This window comes from Artemia franciscana, chromosome 14, assembly GCF_032884065.1.
Source record: "Artemia franciscana chromosome 14, ASM3288406v1, whole genome shotgun sequence".
Taxonomy (NCBI): Eukaryota; Metazoa; Arthropoda; class Branchiopoda; order Anostraca; family Artemiidae; genus Artemia; species Artemia franciscana.
Window position 1 is genome coordinate 12,447,902 of NC_088876.1, and position 21,287 is coordinate 12,469,188.

The 21,287-nt window shown below is 34.8% G+C and overlaps 1 protein-coding gene across 9 annotated transcripts in view; it reads left to right on the forward strand.

Moving 5' to 3' along the window:
• Nucleotides 1–21,287, forward strand: part of LOC136035321 (protein unc-80 homolog) — a 287,805-nt gene that overhangs the window by 198,680 nt on the left and 67,838 nt on the right. For all 9 annotated transcript variants that reach the window (XM_065717033.1, XM_065717036.1, XM_065717037.1 and 6 more), the window contains 5 exons: nt 6,854–6,973; nt 8,639–8,757; nt 11,844–12,012; nt 14,894–15,141; nt 18,974–19,184. In XM_065717033.1, coding sequence (XP_065573105.1) covers nt 6,854–6,973; nt 8,639–8,757; nt 11,844–12,012; nt 14,894–15,141; nt 18,974–19,184 — 867 coding nt within the window. The remainder of the gene's footprint in view (nt 1–6,853; nt 6,974–8,638; nt 8,758–11,843; nt 12,013–14,893; nt 15,142–18,973; nt 19,185–21,287) is intronic.

The window sequence follows — 21,287 nt, forward strand, 5'->3', positions numbered from 1 at the left end:
AAAATACCTCATTTTTTCTAATTTTCCAGAATTAACCCTTCCCCCCAACTCCCCCAAAGAGAGCGGATCCGTTCCGGTTATGCCAAGAGTTTAGAAAGCATTTTCCAAGATTTTACGTTCCCCCCTCAACTACCCGCAATGTCACCGGATCCAGTCAGGATTTAAAATAAGAGTGCTGAGACACGATATCCTTCCAAACATCAAATTTCATTAAGATCCGATCACTCCTTCTTAAGTAAAAAGTACCTCATCTTTTCTAATTTTTCAGAATTGAATTCGGTCGGGATTTAAAATAACAGCTCTGAGACATGATATCCTACCAAATATCAAATTTCATTAAGATCTGATCACTTGTTCGTAAGTTAAAAATACCTCATTTTTTCTAATTTTTTCGATTGAACCCCCCCTCCAGATGGTCGAATCGGAGAAACGACAATTTCTATTTTAATCTGGTCTGATTCCTGATACGCGTGCCAAATTTCATCATCCTAGCTTACCTGAAAGTGCCTGGAAGTAGCAAAACCGGGACAGATAGACCGACAGAATTTGCGATTGCTATATATCACTTGGTAGATACCAAGTGCCATAAAAACCACAATGAAAAAAATGCTCACCTGCTGAGAGGACGTCCTTCTGCTATAGGAAGTCCCCGTTTACGGTGGCCGCTTTATACCATTAAAACACAATCTTTAAATTCCAATTCTACGAAGAGCCCAATAAAAAAAAGAAAGAAAAGAATAAATAAATAAAGATTCGTCTCCCACCCGAAAATTATTACGGTATGATTTCAGCTTATTTTTACAATACATAAAAAAAACACACCATTTTATACGAATCAAAAAAGCTGAAATGACGCTACCGCCCCAAATTTAATTGTCATTCTTTTCCTTTTCTTTCCATTTACTTAACTGACAACGCTGTTCTCACTCATACACACACTCCCCCTCACCACTCATAAAATTAAACTCTCGTTCTAACTCCTTGTTTTCCTTCATGCATATTTACAATTACAATTCAAAATTACAAAAATATTTTCCCCAGTCTTCACTTCAATATATACAGATTCCTGAATGCACTTTCGAAATTTAAAAATGGTTCTTTTTCTCTAACGTGGTACCCTTCATTTTCCTCTTCGGGTGTTAAGAGTCTGGTAATCTCCATTTTAATTCTTTGCTTTCTGCTATGAGAAGCCCTTTCTGTTACAGTTGCTTCAATATCTGGACTGAATCTTTTATGAAAGCTGGGACATTTGGCTCCGAATTAGTTGGAGGGAAGCAACCAATTCTTTATCATTTCAAAGTGAATTTGGGATCCATTTAAAAATTCGAGTGTCATACGAGTAAGCATATCTTGGCTCATTTTTCGAAAATCCAGAACACCAAGACCTCCCGATTTCTTTGGACGAAAAAGCATCTTCTTACTCAGTTTTTTTAGCTTACCGCTCCATATGAAACGCCACATATCAGTTTCAATTTTTTTTTCGTCATAGGCTCCCGGTGGGGCATTACTGGGGCCAGATAGAGTATTCGTGATACGCAATATATGTTGACGAAAGCTGATCTCCGAAACAAGGTAAGATTTCTGACTCTATCGTCACTACATGAAGATGCTGAATCTCGAGCAGTGTCTTGCCCTATGCATTTTGCCAGAAATTCCCTCTGACTGATAATTCAATTCATGGTATCTTCACTGATGGACTGACTTCTAGCCAAGTCTATTTTTCCAAGTCCCTAGTCCAGCTCACCTTTGGGTTTCAGCTAAAGGGGGGGTTCTTGCCCTTTTTTATGAATCCTTACAACAAAGTTTTTCCCATACCATTCTAGGCCTAGCAGTACTGTTTTAATGTCACTTACTCTGTTGGCGAAAAAATTGGCATCATCCATGAAGGCTTCTGACTTGAGAACTAGAGTTGGCAGTTCTCTGATTCCTAGCTTCGATGTATTTTACTAGAGGGTCTAGATATATCTCGAATAAAAACGAAGAGCTTGGGTCTCCTTGTCGAAGAGATATTTCGAGGGGATATTCTTCAGTGAGGCTGCCGTTAACTACTACTTTCGCTGCTGCATGACGGTATAGATTCTTGTAAAATTCCACAAATTCACTACAAAACGAATAGCTTTCCGTCGTCAATTTCCGAAGCAAATCACGGACCACTGAATCGAGAGCTTTGATAAAATCAACACATATTACCACCAATTTGAGATCAGTTTCTGATTGCTGTTCTCGTCTATGGAGTAAGTCCCTTAAAATAGCAAGAATATGCTGGACTTTCGATCCTTTATTTTCCCGTGTTGGGTCTCATCCAGGATCTCTCCTATCAGATTTTTGAGCCTACTCATTAGGACTTTTGAAGATAATCAGGTATTACAGGGGAGTAGAGAGATGGGCCTCCAGTTCTCAATACTTTGTTTATCTCCCTTTCTTGGCACTAATGTGATGATCCTCAGAGACTGTTCTGGTGTCGCTCCTTCACGAATTGTTTTGTTCATTGCTGCTAACGGAATTTCCGAAATTCCACTAAAAAAAAACTTTGTTATAATCATAACTTAAACCGTCTCCTCCTGGGGCCTTTCCTGTTTTAGTAGAACTCAATGTTTTCATTTTCATCGCTAGAAACTTTTTTCTTTACTTCGAAATGATCAAAAATATTTGCCTTTCTCCTTCTTTTCTTTTATAAATCTTGGAGAAAAAGCCATAAACCGTGTTTTTATTTCTTCATGATTTTTTGTTATCCTTCCGTCATGTTTTTTGATTATTTTTTTATTCTGCTTTCCTCTCGATTCCTTTTGGCTTTCAAAATAGTCGCCAGGCTTGTTTGCTCGCCTTCAATCAATCAATCAATTATTTTATTAATACTAAAACACTATTACAAACATAAAAAAGCTATTCGGCCCAAGAAGCTTTGCTTGTTAGGGGCCATACAACACAATAATAGAGCACCAAAAGAACCATAAATAATACCCTAAATCAAACAATACATATGAAATGAAGTTGAGGAAGAATAAACACTAGCATACAGTAGAAAAAAAAACAACCTGGTAGTAATTATAATAATAGAAATAAGTAGAAATCAAGAAAGTAGAGAAACACGAAAGACAAAAGTTGACATTCAAATATCAGGAAAAAAAAACTTTAAAAGATAAGAAGATTCCTGAAAACAATATTAAAAAGAATAAGAGAAAGACAAATCAGTTAGGAAAGAATTCCAAAAGACGATAGGAAAAGACGAGAAACAATAGGAAAAGAGAAAACAGGAAAAATAAGAACAAAGGAGAGAGAGAGAAATTACTAAACAGGAAGGACCCTACGAAATAATGCATTTGTATAAAGAAATAAAGGGACATCCGAAGGAATGGAGTTCCATAATAGAATTGATTGATATACAGGAGACCTCTGGGCTGCTGTAGAGGATCGTCTTGGTAAAATAAATCGTCGAGAAGAACTACGTAAAACGATTTTTTTACCCTCTATTTTTCAAACTTTTTTTGTTCAATTTCTTTCAACTGTCTTCTTATTTCATGGTATTCGAAAAACGGGTCTCATCTTTCAGTTGGCCTAGGATGTTTCGGAAAAAAACGTTCGTGGGTTAACTGCTCTCTTCCCTTACCTTCTGTAGGTCTTTTTGAAATTTTGTGATTTCCTGTTTAAAGTTGATTCATGTTGTGAGGTGGCTTTCTTTCTGTTTTCTCCTAGTAAGTATTTGTCTGATTTTTCCTTTACTTCCTTTATTTCTTCATTTCCTCTATCATTGAGAGTAGGTAGATGTAGTTTCCAGTACGGAACCCTGACAAAAGCTTATTTTCATGTTTACATCACCTGTCAGTACTCGGACAGTATAATGATCAGAGAAAAAACATGCTCATGCTGAATAGAGTTTACTGTTTTTTTTTTCCATCTCCTTTGATATGTAAATCTCGTCAATTCTGCTTACTCCTTTGTTTCTAATTCGGGTGAAAGAATTATCATTCTTTTTCTTTACAATCCATATATCTCTTAAATCATATGCTTATACCAAGTTTTTTAGATCTTCACTCGTTTTCTCTTTAAGATTCGCTCTCTCTCTCGTTTGTACATCCTCTTCTCTGGCTACGCAGTTGAAATCACCCATCAATACTTTTATATCCTGATATCGGAACGTATCTAGGTATGATGATCTGAATGAGATCAGCTTTGGCTTTGACGTTTTTACTTCCCTAAGGCATAGCTAATTGGGCTACAATTTTATATTGCACCAGGGCATGAGTCGTCCGTCCAGAATTCTATAGTTTATAAAGGTTTTTTTCTCCTTTTGTATAAATCTGACAAGGTTCATAAATTATATTTTTTGGCTGCCAAATTCTTGTCCACGATTGGTGAGACGCTGCGTATCCGCAAATATACACCCTCTTTGAAAGTGTTAAAAATAGGCGGTTTCTGATATTTTCTTTTAGTATTGTTTTGGTTATTTTACCAATGAATAAGTTTATCTAAATATAGCACTGTGTATATGTTTTCACCTCCTAATTTCAGTTGGGTATACCTTGGCTGAGAGGGTACCCAGAAGTACCACATCGTGGGAAAAGGTGATTTGGCCTATTGGTATAATCTCCTTCGACTATACCCGTGGTGTACGCCTTTTTTCCAGCTTGGCTCCAATTGTGATAGCTTAAGGTAATTGACTGAGCTACACCAAGACGAGGTATTAGTCACTTGGAATGAGTCCAAGTTTCTCCCGAGGCTATAAGAGTAGCTTACGGTTATAATCTTTGTAGCCATTTTCATTTGAATCATATTGTGCACCACGCTGGTACTGGTGGTATCTTCTATGATCCAAGCAGTTACTCTTTGTTGGGGCGATCGATCGCCAAAAGTCGAAGCAGTTGTCCCGCAAAATTGAATTAGTTTCGAATTACGGCTATTACTATATACAATTACTATCATAATTGGTCATTACTATCTCGAAATTTCCCTCTAACACTAGGGTCGCTGCTGGAATTAAAATTAGGGTCACCGTACTTAAATCATGCTCACTAGTGAATTATTGTTTGGTAGATTACTTGATCCCCATAGACCAAAGTGTCTGATTTTCAGAATTTCAAATTAATGTTATTACATGAATAATTGCAATCATAATTTCTAGTTACTCGTCTCATTTCTAATAAAATAATTGAACAATAATTTTTATCAACATGAATTCTGGTTACTGTTTATGATGAAAAGAACTCTTTGGTTGAAACAATCTTTGGATAACAGCACAACACAACGAAAGTAAACATATTGTATTTGTGACATTTTCTTATGTACAGTCTTAATAAGGGCCCTCATGCGAGAAAGCAGGGGATGCCATACACCTGAATCCTATAATTTATTGAAGTTTTCCTTTGTTCGTCGCTATATCACCAAAAGTAGAGGTAAGGTGTACTGCAGAGTGAAATCAGTTCCAATTTGAAAAACTTCTATCAATCCGACTTACTGCTTTTGCACATGTTGCATTTTGGGAATTACTACCAGTCACTTGCTTTTAGAAAGCTAATATTGGTGTTATTTATAAATTAAGGAATTTTTTTATTCAAGACCTTACCCAGGGGGGGTCAGAGCTTGAAAACCCCTCCGAAATATTTATCCAATACGTAAAAAAGTAACAAATATGTATTTAAAAAAAATGATATGGTTTGTAAAGTTTTTTTTTTGTAAACCCCTTTTTCTTGGAAAAATACCCCCTTCCCTCCCGAGAAAAAATACTAGATATGCTCTTGGTTAGCTCATATCAAATTTTTAATCATATTAGCCTTATTGAAGACATTACTTGAGACCACTTGTACGTATTTGAGCTGGAAACCATATTGTAAAATGGTCATCTAATAAAATAAATATATGTGAATTACATATAATATTACTACTGCCACTAAAAAAAAAAATTTCAGAATGAAGCCACTGAGGTCAACGCAGCTGCTCATGCTCCTCCTCCACTCCAATTTATAAATCCTCTTCATTTCCTCCCATGAAGTTCCAATTCCCTTTAAATCGTCCCGTATGAGCTCTTCCTACTCTATTCATGGACAATCCGATTTTATTTTTGCCCTACGGAGATGACCTAAAAGCAAATATTTGTCAATCTGTCAATCTTTATCCGTAAAACATGTGCTAACCATCTCAACCTTTCGTTCTCTAGTCAGTGAGATAGGATCAAATTTTTATCACATCTTGTTGCTTCACATACTGTCCGTCAAACGGCTACCTACTACTATCTATAAACAATACCTCTGGAAAACATTTATCCAATCTTCCTTTGCCTTTCGAAGCGATGCACACGTCTTAGAACCATACTTGACCATGGTAGCTTGATAGATCTTTTATAGTGATTCTCGATAAAATGGTTTTTCAAATTAATTTTTTTCGCTTGATTTATTGCAAGATTGATTTTGTAATGTTTAATTTTTGTCTTCGCGGAAGGCAAAGCATAAAAAAATGGCATCAGTTTTTTGCAGTTATTGTGATTTGTCGGCTCTTTAGTTTTTTGTTGTTTTTTTTGGTTCGTTTTGTTGTATTTTGTTCCATTCTAGACGTTTTTATTTTTTGCACTGAGAACGGCAGAGGGTACGTCTCATCCAAAGCATTTGTATTATTTTCTCGTTTTCACCGACTGAAAATTTTTCCTCCTTTATTTCTTCTCTGTTTTTTTATGTGGTCTTAGATCTTACTTTAAATACTTGTTAAAGTCGTCAACTCCATAGTCGTTCGCGTGACAAGCAAATATTGCTCTTTGTTTAAACATCTTTGATTCTGAGGTAACTGGGTGAGAAAATTAGTTGATGAATTACCAACTTAAAATTGAATCCTTTTTTAGCCTTTTTACCTCTTTTTTATTTCACAGGTAATGATTCATATAGCAAGTGCATTTAACTTCACTTGCCAACACCAGAACTTTTGTCATCCTCGTTGTTACAGAAGGCAAATACGCGCTTGTGGCAGGCTATTAAACACTGCACGACAGGTAAACAGTTTTTCCTCAGAAATAACAAAATTGATGTATCATGACGTTTTTACTATATGCTAAATTCGTAGTTTTCCGCCTTAATAATATATTTCTAAGTCACAGATAACACATGTCAACATAGATTTAGTATCTAGGGACGGAAAGTTATTTCGCACCTTGCTATTCAGGAGTAATTTCATAGCAATTACTATCAAGAAGACTAAGTTACACAGTTGTGACTAAATTTTATATCTATATATATATTGCGTTCTAAGAAGAAGAGGTCGGAACTTCCTAATTTTGCTGACTCAACGTATTTCTCAAAGTCGTTATTGCAACCTGTTGTAATTAATGCCTTACTTTCGTCTGTGATAGCGCAACACGCTTAATAAGTCCTTACATAAGTTGGAAATTTCCACCGCAACACAAAAGTTTCCAGTGGAGGCTACTACCGTAATGACGGCAGTACATACTCACTGCTAGTGACCACGTATTCTCTAGTAGTGACCACGTACTCACTACTAGTGACAACATACTCACTACTAGTGACTGCGTACTCACTAGTATCGACTACGTTACTACTAGTGACTACGTACTAACTACTGGGTAGTTATGAATATTTCTTTTCTGAGATTAAACTATGCTATGGTCAGGATAAGCGAAACGTATCTGTCGAATTCATTTTCATATGTTCAAGATCTCCAAATTTGCTTTTGTAACGGTTTTAGTGTTTAACGGTTTACTTTTAAATTCTGTTTGCTGCTTACAGGTTTTCTATGTCCAGCACAAAGAACAGAAACCTAAATTCGCTAAGCAAAGAAGAGAGAAAATTCAATAAGACATTGATTCTTATTACGAATAATTGCAATAATTGCGAACATCCCGGGTCTAGAATAATAATTGGTAAGGCATAGGTATAAAAATTAGTCTCTGGCCTAGAGAATAATTATTTACAGATAAACCAGAGCTTCAACTGAGCCACGAGGTATGGATACCGAAAGAATCGTTTCTGTTATTTGTTTAAAGGATTTAATCATTTTGCCTTCTAATTGACTCAGCTTGTTGAACAAATCATTGATGTATGAAACTAAATTAAAGGTGGATAATTAGGACGACTCATTGAAAAATCTGGCTATGGATCAGGTTGAGAACAATATTGTTATGGATATTCATTCTCCAGTCTTTATGAGGCTTTTACAGAAAAAAGCTTAGAAATAATTTTTAAAAAATCACTAAAATGTTTCTGTTTTTTCACTCCCTGAATAAATAGTATATCAGTTGCGAAATTTATGGCATTTGTTTAGCTCCGTGTAGGGCTTTAATGTTTCTGCAGGTAAAAAAAAAAACGAAATCTAAATAATATGTTAGAGCCAGGGCAGAGAACTAGAATAAACGTTGCATTTGAAATAAAAAGAGACTAATAGCTTTATCCTAAGCAAACTACTTGACTTTTATAGTACTATAAGCGGGGAGTATAAATTATAACTTTTAATCAACTCATATGACAATTTTTTATACCAGGCCGAAGTAATGTTTAGCCTTAGATTGTATACACTCGGTGAAGTCTCATTTTTAAGCGGCAATATTGCTAAATGTAAAAATGAATTTATCTACTCTATACCTGACACACAATTATAGCTAGCCACTGACTTAAAATTTTATTTTTGTGTCTTTTTTCCCTAGGTTTATGGTGAAGAACAGCCCTCAGAAAGAAAAATGTGTTATGGTAACTGTAATCAAGTGAAACGAGGCCATACTATTTCGCCACAACAAAGGAGAAACAGCATGATGAGACATCACAGGTATACAGTTCAGTGGAACAAATAGAGATATATCTTCCTCTTTTTTAATGGTCTACTCAAACGTTGAAATAAGCTACTGTTGAAATTAAAGGAAAGCTAGCTTTATGATTTAAAACCTTAAAAAAGATGAACTCAAACCTCAAGTCTATATTTCTGTCTATGTCATAGACATCGACATGTCAAATGAACCTCTGGTATGAATGAGTAATTTCTGCAAAATGTTTGTCAATTTAAAGATTAAAAAGTCTTTTAGAAAGCAAACAGGACAAGTTTTTCGAAGGGAAAACGGTAATCAAAAGACTTGAAATGATCAATTTCACACTTGACGGGGGAGGGGGTGTAAAATGCCAAGGGCGACAGTATTTTTGGATTTCGACATTTCACAGCCTCTTTCTGAAACCATTCCTGAAGTTCTTCTGATTTTCTCAAGGCTCTCGACATGCGATGCACATTTTATAACGAACAGAAACTATTGCTCTAGAAACTATAGGGTAAATTTACTCTTTACTTTATAGTTCGACTATTGCTTAAAAGTATTTTCTAGCAAAGAAAAATACATAGCCACTTAGTGATTATAAGTGCTAATTTTCTTATTGCTTTTCAAACTGTTTGGGCTTCAGCCCAAACAGTTTGAAAAGTAATCGGAATTTTTCAGAATTAATTTGTTTAAACCATTTAGGAATAAATAAATCCGAATCTCGAGATAGTGTCAAAATGTTAACTTTCTTTCACATTGTTCTTCTGTTAGAGCATTCGTTCTTGGAACATTGAGGGAAAATATCAAGCTTTAGCGTAAAGATAAATGTGGTTCTGTGGGTGACAGTTCCAAATATATCTAAGATAATTTCTGGTCTTGTTTATTTATAATGTTACCTATTTCTTTAATTTGAAGAAAATATGCTTTTTTATTTAATTTCCATCCACTTTTAAATTATTATTCAAATTGTTGAAATAGTTTGTCCCCAAGAACGATATTCTTTGCGTATTTCAATCTTTCATATTCGATATTCAATCTCATATGATGTTTTGTCACGATGCAGCTTTAAGCTTAAAAGATAAGGAGTAGGCCTTTTTACCATCGGAAAACTTGCAACTCTTATATTTTATTTTTCTCCTTTCAAGACTCTTTCTCTAAAATACTTCCTTAGCTTTCCAAAAAAAAAAACGATGTGCTAGAAAACCATTCTTGAAACACTTACTATTTTTTACCCTTCTTAAGATGTTGTATGATGTTATTATCATTGTAGTTTGTTTTTATTCACCAGCTTTAATATAAAATGTTCTAATCCATCCTACTGCCACACAACGTTTTATGCAGCTTTTAAGCATATTAAACGCTTCTATTGCGGTCTGAGCAGTTTCCAAGTACTTTTTTTCTTTTTCAAGCAGCTCGTGGTAACGAACTGCTTGAAAATTAAGGAGCAACTCGGCCCAATAATCTCAGTTTTTCTTTGGTGACTTAATTTTACGTGTGGTGATGTTCTCGGAATTGTCCGGGGGAATTTTTATTTTTTTTTAGCTGGGTTTGAATTGTTTTTGGGATTTCCGCGGCAGAAATCCTCCATGGGAAAATTTTACTGGGGGGGGGGGCAGAAAAGATGTTCCACATAGGGGGATTTCTGGCAGACTTAGAAAAACTGATCAGAAACAAAATAAATAAGCGTTTTTTTTATATGAAAATATACTAAGGAGAAATTTTCAGGCGGAAATGTCCGCAAGAAATTTTCTGAAGGGAATTTGCAGTGAGGATGGAAATGTGTGGGGGTTATTCCCTGGGGGGTTGAGGCTTTTTTGTGGGAAGAACTTTACGTGGAAGAGTTTTTTTGTGGGGAGGGGTAAATTTTCCATGGAGAGGGATGTGGATTCCCCAACATTAATTTGAAAACGGTAAGAAATTTAATTAAAAACAAGTTTTGGCAACTGAAAGTAAGGAGCAACGTTTGAACTTAAAATTATTCCATATATGAAATAGGCTGCCCCTTCCTCAATACCCAACTCTTTACGCTAAAGTTTAATCTTTTGTCACTATTCTTCAAGAACAACTAATAAAATACAAGGGTCGTTTAATTACAATCAAAAGCTTTTTTAAAAGTACCAAAACTTTATTGTAAAGGGTAAGGTATTGAGGAGGGGGCAGCCTCTTCCATATACAGAATCATTTCTGTTCGTTTTAGGTTTTAACGCTGCTCCTTACTTTCAGTTTAGAAAAATGATTTTTTGTTTAATCAGCATAAGCATTCAAAATAAGAGATACATTTTTTTTTTCATTTTCATTTTTTTTGGCAGGCTGAAGTCAAGATTATTTGGCAAATCTTCATCAAAAGAAAGAAGTGAACACGGTGCTAAAAAACAAGCTGCTATTTTACAGTCTTTATTGATGACTTTTTGTATTGTTATTACGATTGAATGTTTTTATGTTAATTCAGGTAGGCTAAAAGGTGAAATGCATAAAAATATTCAGATTCAATGAAATTCTGACATAAAGCATGATTGCGGATTTTATGCAAATAAAAAACAACTATTACAATATAGCTTTCAAAAACATCTTCTGTTTGTTTTTGTTTTTTTTTTTTATCAGCATTCAAAATAAGAGGTAAAGTTTACTTGTCAGGTTAGACTCCGAGTCTGACAATTCTTTGCTGGGTAAATTTGTCTCAATGCCAATTGAACACGATTTTAGAAAACAACGCACTATTCTTTATGTTTGACCATCATTATATTTTCATTATACAATGTTTATTTATTAGTTTTTACTTCAAAGAAAAGCTCTAAAAATGTTATAATTCATCTATACTCTGAAGTCCATTTTTGATTGCAGATTCTGTGCGAATTAAATGCAGCTTTTAGGCCAGTAGTTTTAAAGTACCTCTTTTTTAAAAAAAAAAACTTGGGCGGGGTACCGCCCAAGTCTGAAAAGTCAAAATTTGGCGACAATTTTCCAAAATTGGCATGACTATTTTATAGTCTTTATTTATGATTTTTTTTTTGTTATAGTGGGATTTTTTTTATTTGTATGAACTGAGAGAGTTGTAAACTCCCCTCTGTTAATGAAGACTTAAAATAAAGTAATATAATTTTCTCGATAGGTTAGAGTCCAAGTCTGAAAATTCACTTTTTGGTAAATTTGGTTCAAAAGAAACAATAGAAAATGATGCTGGCCTTATGTTTGAATGCTATTGTTTTGCTGACAATAAACGATACACAGAAGAGCCAAAGAAAGACATTCCCCCTATGCTTGGGTACCTCAAAGCCAATGTAAGTAAACCAGACTTTAAATTGTATTGTATCGTTTCTTGTATTGGGGTCCTGGTTTCCTGAGGTCACAATTCCATAAACACGGGATCGCAGATGGTCAGAAGAAACTAAACGCTGTGTCTATTAATTAATATATTTCAACCAAATATAAATAAAAAAGGAAAAAGCAAGTTTTAATCAAAACTGATGAAGAAATATGGCCCTTTTGACAAAAAAAGAATTTGCAAAGAATTGAGACATAACTAGGTGTGAAGTAAAATGACATCATTTTTAACATATGTTGGGGATGGGTTGACAATAAAGTGGTTGAAAGCATATGTGATTTACTTACAATTTTAAATATACCAGCCTTAGTAGGGTTACTTTTAGAATTGTCTAGGCAAGAAAAATTGCCACCATCGTATGATTTTAAGACAAGATTTACACATTAAATTTCCTCTAAATACATCCCTTTTCATCCAAAATTGTGTCTCTAGCTTCTAATTCTTGGGCCGGATTCAACTCAAGACTTCGTTTGAATTAAAGCAATTTTCTCAGATAATTTCAATGGATCTCAAGATATGTTTCCATTAAATAGTGAAAAAGTTTACCAATTCTCTTTCAAAAAAGGTAAACTAATTTCCAAAAGTTCCTAACCCCTTATGTTTGAAGCTGACCATCCTCTAAACAGCTTACTCTTACTTGCATTTCTGTCTCCGTAGCGTTCATGGAACCGAATTTTTGTATCTTTATATCGTACTCGAGTTTCCTGTATTTTTGCTAATAGGTGTGATACGAAAAATTTGGGGACGATTTGAAGATATGACAAGTTCGGTTCCATGTCCGCTACGGAGAGGGAATGGTTGGCATATTAAAAGTTGTTTTAAGTAAGAATCTTTAGTAAATTTTAACAATATATGTGTAATTAAATTTGATTCTACTGTCCATAGTTAAATAATTAAACTCGAAATCCATAAAACACCGACTCACTAAATACAACCGTATTCACCCGAATACAACGAAACTTCTGCTGGGCCTTCAAAAAGCCAATTTAACACAATTCGTCAAAAAAAAACTCCTTCACTGTCAAGAAATAGGGTCAACTAAAGAAAAAAGAAAGAAATACAAGAAAAGAAATTAATAGAAAATACAATGACCTAAATTTATTATTATTAAAAGCGTCTTTAAAAAACTAAGAATAATGAAATTCTGAAAACCGATAGGAATAGAGTTCCAGACACGACTCAAAATTATTATCAGATAAAACTTTGAACTTTTTGCTGGGTGGAGGGCAACTATCTTGATTTTGAATTCTGTTACCATCACTCACTAGTTTGAACATTCCCGAGAAAATTGGTCGAACATTTCCATGGAAGCATTCAAAGAACTCATCAATGGCTTTTATAAATGATTCACCTTCAAGAGGTAAATAGAGGTGTCTGTGGTGGACTCAGGGGGCTGATTTTTGTTGGATATTGTGTAAAGTTTAGAGTAAAAATGGAAACTTGAATATCCATGCTGGCAAGAAATATAAAAAATAAGGATAAATCATTAAAAAATAAACTTCGTGAGATCTTAAGACTGATGATACCAACATACGGTTTTAACGATAAATTTCCATCCAAAATAAGTATCTGAAATCCTGCATATCCCTTGGGTCGGTGGCATATATAACCTCTTGACGAAGGAGGCTCAGGTATCGAAAGACAACTTATGTCTGTACAGAAAAAAAAGAATAAGAAGGTTGTCTTCATCACATTAAAGATGTTCAAACGGGTTTTGGATTTTTTCTGTCACCATTCGTAGCAAGTAGCTTCAGTGTGAGTGAGAGTACATGTTCCGCAGCGAAAGTTAACGTGTTGCCATCCATAAATACAATCCTTTCTTCATGGACATTAAATGATATCTTTAGCAAGGTTTGAACAAGGTTTTCTAACTACCTACACTAGGTGTTTTGTGTTGTCACCTTAATAAGCTAATAAATGCCAGTTACGTAGACAAGCAATAACGTAAGACTAATGATTGAGCCTTGGGGTACTCCATGACTAAGTTGAATTTTGTCATCCGCAGAAGCAGCAATAATCGATTGGTAAGTAAGGTAGCAATTAATACAGACCATCTTTTCCCCACAAACGTCGTAAGTAGATAGCTTACCAAGAAGGAGCTTGTGGGTCAGAATTTTGATACTTTTTTACATCGAGCAAAACCGTTGCACATACGGAATGGAACCCAAAGGACGACCTATAAACTGAAAATGTTTAATGCACATATGCTCTGTTGAGTGGTTTGGATGGAATCCAAACTGATGCTACTGAATCAGCGTTTATCATTAAAATAGAATTGAAAACGCTTAAGCACTGGAGATATTTTGGGAAAATTGAGAAATCCGCCTATTATTTCACTGATTTTTACGGTCTCCTCCTTCAAAGGGAACTATCGCTTTAACCAACTTGAGATTCCTGAGGAATACTCTTTGTTGAAAAGAATTATTATCGATGTAGCAGAGACACTATAATCACCAGAAGGATATATTGAATAATGTTACCAGGGAACTGGTTGGAACCAGTTGATGAATTTCTATGGGAAGAGGTTATATTCACTAGCTATTGCTCTCACCCGGAAATTTACTAAAAAAAAAAAAACAACTGAAACTAACTGACAAGAAAAACAACTGAAAATTGGCTCTTTCGAGGTCATTAAAAGGTGACGGTCGTCACTTATTTCTATCTGTGAGCTGCCTATTCATCACATCAAATTTAAAGATATTGGCCTGCTATTGTTGAAAACTAGATGGAACTCCGTGAATTTTTTTCCCAACCCTCATAGACTTTACCCCCCCCCCCAAAAAAAAAAAATAATCGAGTGGTATGAATAAGACCTTATCCCAATAATTGTGTTTTAGATCAAACAGTTATTTCATGCACCTCTTGCTACCATAGCCAAGGGTGCTGTGCTTCTATCAGATGATCATTTCGCTGACATTGCTCCAGTGGCGTGGGAACTCTTGTTAGAAGACTCTCAAGAAATTGCTTCAACTGCTGCTGCAGTTTTTGTTTTGGCAGCTATCAAAGTTCCAGAGGTTGCTTTGGAGATCATGACCCGGCAGTTGACGAATACAGATCCAAATACAAGGATAAATGCCATTCTTAGGTAAGTGGCCTTCGAAATGCAGCAAAATGTTATTTTCCCTTGATAGAATAATGAAGGTTTTGCTTTTTAACTATTTTTCCAGTACATGCTAAGATATCTGTACTGGAATTAGTGACTGTCCGTAGAAGTGTCAGTTTATGGACTTAACCAAAAGTTGGAACTCTTAGCTCCTTGCCCTCTTCTAGAACTGGTAGCCATAAACGTTGGAGGTTATAATAGAAATGACCAATTCCAAAATAGCTAAATAGAGAATTTTTTCCAGCATGAAGATCGAACTCTAATTTGCTAACTCTAACATAATAACTTCGCCATTTCATACGAATTAAATAAAAGAAACAAGTTTTTTCAACTGAAAATAAGGAGCAACATTAAAACTTAAAACGAACAGAAATCATTACGTATATGAGCGGGATTGCTCCTCCTCAACACCTCGCTCTTTACGCTGAAGTTTTTTAGTACTCTAAAAAAAAGGTTTTTATTGTTCTAATTAAACAAACAGTGTTTCGGGAGTCGTTCTTAAAGGATTGGGACAGAATTCAAACTTTAGTGTAAAAAGCAACGTGTTGAGGAGGAAGCAACCTCCTTCATATACGTAATAATTTCTGTTCGTCTTAAGTTTTAATATTGCTCCTTACTTTCAGTTGACAAAAACTTGTTTTTATTTAATTTCTGATAATTTTTAAGCAATACCAGAAAATCTGGCTACACCTCCGCAGATAAATCCCTCCTCCCCACATATTTATTCTCTAGACAATTCAATACCGGTGAAAATTTACCCCGGGCAATTACCGAGAACATCTCCACGCCTAAAACTGAGTCGGCAGTGAGAAAGCAATACATAAGAAGGATTTCGTAGAGGAATTTTGGCGAATTCCCCTAGTGTAAAATTTCTCCTTCAAAATTTACCCTCTTGAAATTACCCTCCCCATAGAAATTATCACCGTGAAAAATTCACCAGCAGAAAATCCCCCCCCCCCCCCCGAAAAATGTAGGCATACTTCCGAATGAAAAAATACTAGGCCTATATGTGAACAATGGGCAAATTTTGCAACTTCAAGACCTTTCCCCATGGGTTGTGGGGGGTCATGATATCTCCATAGACATAGTTCTTCGGTCTTTAAATTATGTTGAACGAAATGGCTATCTAAAAGTTTTGATCAGTCCATTTTGAGGAAAACGGGCGTGGGGGGGGGCTAGCTGCCCTCTATTTTTTGGTCACTTAAAAAAGGCACTAGAATTTTCAATTTCCGTTCGAATGAACCCTTTCAGGATATTCTAGGATCTCTTGGCCGATACGATCATCCATGGGAAAAAAAAATCATGTTCTTTTATACCTAAAGCAAAAGCACTATTTTACTCTAATGTTGATCTTAATGTTTAATCTTCAATTACTGCACTGGAAAGAAAATACATGCACTACTAAGTTGTATCTTTTCCAGTTGAAAACCATTCACTATTTGCAGAGGTTAACATGATGTTAATAATTGGTTAAAGTCAATGGGTGAAGATATCGATCCAGTGGTCATGAAAGTTGGGAAGACGTTTGATTTGACTCATAACTCCTAAATTTAATGCCTTTTCAAAGATAAAAGAAATATTGTCTTGATATGGTGCCATTTTGCGTTGAAACTGCAAAAAACTTGTATGGTCATATCCTTAATGACATGGATACCATTGGCAATTTGACCTTTTAAATCTCAAGGAATTAAAAATTCTATATAAAAATAACACCCAGGTCCCCTGTATACCTGGCTGGAAATGCAATAAGTATTATTTAATTTCAGTTCAAAGTGTTTTTCCGGTTTCGTTTTAAAGCACAAATAATACTCTTGATTTACAATGGGTTTCGAGGAAGAGAATGGTATTTGTATAAGCTTTGGATTCCTGTGACCCAACTTACTTGTTCATTTGGTCATACCTTCATCAAACAGTTCGTGGTAACGAACTGTAGTAAGGAGCGACCCGGCTCAATAGAAACCTAAACTCTAAAAAATGGAATTTTGATACAAATAGCTACATCAAAAGAATCGCATTTTAATGCATTTTAAATATATAAGTTTCATCAAGTTTAGTCTTACGCATCAAAAGTTACGAGCCTGAGAAAATTTGCGTTATTTTAGAAAATAGGGGGAAACACCCCCTAAGAGTCATAGAATCTTAACGAAAATTACACCATCAGATTCAGCGTATCAGAAAACCCTACTGTAGAAGTTTCAAGCTCCTATCTACAAAAATGTGGAATTTTGTATTTTTTGCCAGAAGGCAGATCACGGATGCGTGTTTATTTGTTTGTTTGTTTTTTGTTTGTTTTTTTTCCCCCAGGGGTGATCGTATCCTCCCAGTTGTCCTAGAATGTTGCGAGAGGGCTCATTCTAATTGAAATGAAAAGTTCTAGTGCCCTTTTTAAGTGACCAAAAAAATTGGAGGGCACCTAGGCCCCCTCCCACGCTAATTATTTTCCCAAAATCAACGGATCAAAATTCTGAGATAGCCATTTTATTCAGCGTAGTCGAAAAACCCTATAACTATGTCTTTGGAGACGACTTACTCCTCCACAGTCCCCGTGGGAGGGGCTACAAGTCACAAACTTTGACCAGTGCTTACATATAGTAATGGTTATTGGGAAGTGTACAGGCGTTTTTAGGAGGATTTTTTGGTTAGGGGGAGGGGTTGAGAAGAGGGGGATATACTGGGGGAACTTTCCATCGAGGAATTTGTCATGGGGGAAGAAAATTTCCATGAAGGGAGCGCAGGATTTACTAGCATTATTTAAAAAAAAAACAATGAAAAAATAAATATGAAAAAGTTTTTTTCAGCTGGAAGTAAGGAGCAGCATTAAAACTTAAAACGAACAGAAATTATTACCCATATGAGGGGCTCACCTCCTCCTATTACCTCGCTCTTTACGCTAAAGTATTTTTAGTAATGTCAACTATTTATTCTATGGCTTTTTTGATTCAGGGGTCATTCTTAATGAATTGGGACAAAATTTAAGATTTGGTGTAAAGAAAGAGGTACTGACGAGGGGGCGAACCCTCTCATATGTGTAATAAAAACATGAGAATAAAAAAATTTTTACGTAAGCTAATTTATAAGTTACGTATATCTTTCACTAATAAAAAGATTCGTAAAAAATTGAAAGTTCTAGTTGCCTTTTTAATTAACCAAAAAATTGGAGGACAACTAGGCTTCCTCCCCGCTCTTTTTTCTCAAAATCATTCGATCAAAATTTTGAGAAAGCCATTTAGCCAAAAAAAAAAAAAAAAAAAAAAAAAAAAAAAAAAAAAAAAAAAAAAAAAAAAAAAAAAACGCAAATTTCTCTGCGGAGAGCCAAAATCAAAACATATATTGATTCAAAAACGTTTTCAACTTCAACAAAAAAAAACAAGTTTTTTCAACTGAAAGTAAGGAGCGACATTAAAACTTAATACGAACAGAAATTACTTCGTATATGAAAGGGGTTGCTTCCTCATCAACGCCCCGCTCTTTACGCTAAAGTTTTTTACTATTTTAAAAAGAAGAGTTGAGAGAAAGAGTCAAACTTTAGCGTAAAGAGCGGGGCGTTGATGAGGAAGCAGCCCCTTTCATATACGAAGTAATTTCTGTTCGTTTTAAGTTTTAATGTCGCTCCTTACTTTCAGTTGAAAAAACTTGTTTTTTTTATTTAATCACTCCATAAGATCGATATGTTGAGACACTTAGGAGGTGATAGGGACAATTTCTATTTGTTGAAAATATTAATAAAATCTTCTTTTAATTTTATTTTATTCCAAAAAAGTATTTTTTTCTATGTAGCGTACTATCTATATAAATCGCACTGTTCATTTTCTAGCTTTTACGTTCTTTGGCGACACAGATTTGAAGCATATCCCAGATTTGAAGATGGTGCTCAAGTGGCATTCAAAGTCCCTGTACATTCTATTGAATTCACTCTTCCTTCTCCTAGAATTGGAACAGAGTGGCCAATTGTGGCCAACCCTCCGTGGCTACCAGAAACCAAGTCAACCGTTGAAGAAGTAACTTTAAACCAGGATATGCAGCATGTGAGTTAACAAGTGCATCATAGTAATCTCTCCCCAGATTGTTCAGAAGAGCCAGTTATTAGGCTCTTGCTACTGTAATTCAACAATGTTAATGAACTCCTATCCTAGCCAATAAGTTTTCCTAAATTAATATATTTTTATGTCAGGCTTTACATCACTTATCCGGTAAAGATTATAAATATTGCACCTAAGCCTGAAAGTGCATCTCAAGAAATTTTAAATGTTGAAATTGTGCTGATATTGCAAAAAAAGGAAAGCGGATATATATGCAATAAACGGAATGCCTTGGCACAACTTTCAAACGTTCGACAAAAAACAAAGAAAAAAAGAAACAATTAAACACCTAAAAGAGAGTTATTTTCTGGCAGTGAAAAGGAAATTGAACTGAAAAAGTGAATATTTTGGCAAAGACTTATGCTAAGCCGCCCTCAGCGCTAAAATAGAAATGATAAAAACGCAAAAGAATAGCAACTAACTCTTTTAAGTAAGCTCTACGGATCCAGAGAGTTGACAATCACCGCCTTTTACCTGTGCCATTTAACCCAACACTTGGAAAACTATAGTTTCTATGACTATCTTAGTTCTATGACTATCTACTTTAGTTTTGCCCTAGGAATGTCATTTTTGTACAATCCTAATAGGGCCTTAAGCGAGATTTGTCTCTCACTCGATCGGACTATCTGTCTTGGCTTTTTCTACAATTAGCCATTGCTTGATGCCCACAACTACTTGATTTTAATTCAAGATTAAAATAAAAATCAATTTTTTAATTCAAAAAATTTAGCCATTTTCTTTTTTTCTTTTTTTTTATCTTTTTTGGGGTACTGAGACTGTCTTAGCTGAAACACTTGATTTGTCTTTTCTTTTTTTTCTGTTTTCTTGTTTTTTTGTTGTTGTTTTTTGTTGTTGTTTTTTTTTTTCACTTGCTTGCACCCACCCTCGTTTCGTTTCTTAATAATTTTCTTTATCTTTTTTTTTCGAAAGTTTTGCATAACCAGTGTGGTCTTGGAACACATTAAGATGACTTCCAGGAGACTATTTTCACTTCATCTCCCCCCCCCCTTTATTGCACTTCTTCTTTTTAGTTGGCTCTAGTAGATAAGTTTTTAGCTACAGATTTCCATCAACTCTCGTATTTAAAAAGTGAATACGATTTTCTCTCTTTTAAAAAGACGTTGAGAATGTGATTCTGTCAAAATTTCTAAACTTTGGGACCTTTAAGAAGATAAGTATCGGAATTCAAATAATGTACATTCTACATGGTAAAAATATACTCGAGTACAAAATAAGTTAAGGCAATTTTTGACACGGAAAAAACGATACCTTGTTCGTAGCCTTTTCTCCCCACCTCCCATTAAAGGGATGACATCCTTTAATGGGAGGTGGGGAGAAAAGGCTACGAACAAGGTATCGTTTTTTTCCGTGTCAAAAATTTGCAGACCAACATCAAAGTTTTAGACATCATCTTTTTACTCATTTGAATAAATAAATAACTGTATCTCAAACCGTTTTCAAGATAACACTATCATTAAAACTTATAGACATTGAAGAGCTGAGTCGAAAGCATTTAGGCCTTATTTAAAAGTTTAGCTGCATAAATATTTTTTTTGGTATCGAGACCAACTTCTTATTTCCTTTAAAATTCCAAATATGTAGTGGGAATGCCCCTTAAAATTTTGAAGTTATCAGAGTGGAAATCTAAATGGCAAGAAACTGGTTTGGAAAGTGATTTCAATACTAATTTCATTGAAGTGTTTACTAATAATATTATATTTTTGCATCTTTAACAGTTTCACCGCAAATAAGGAAAAAATATGTCATTTCAAGCTTTTGTCAATTCTAGTATAAACAAAAAATTATGCCTTAAATCATTGCGTTTTTTCGTTAAGTATAAAAATCGTGCTTGATAGTTGAACATAGATCAAATCACTGAATTATGCTATCGGAACAAGCTATTGGAACTGTATTCATCCGCTTTTTTGATATTCTCCAAAAGCTCAGGTGTAATGTAGGTTCGGTGTTAGTTTGAATTAAACCTGTTTAATTTGAAGTAGGTAAGTAAAGGGTAATTTTTCCCTCCGAACGAAAGCTAAAAGGCTCTGT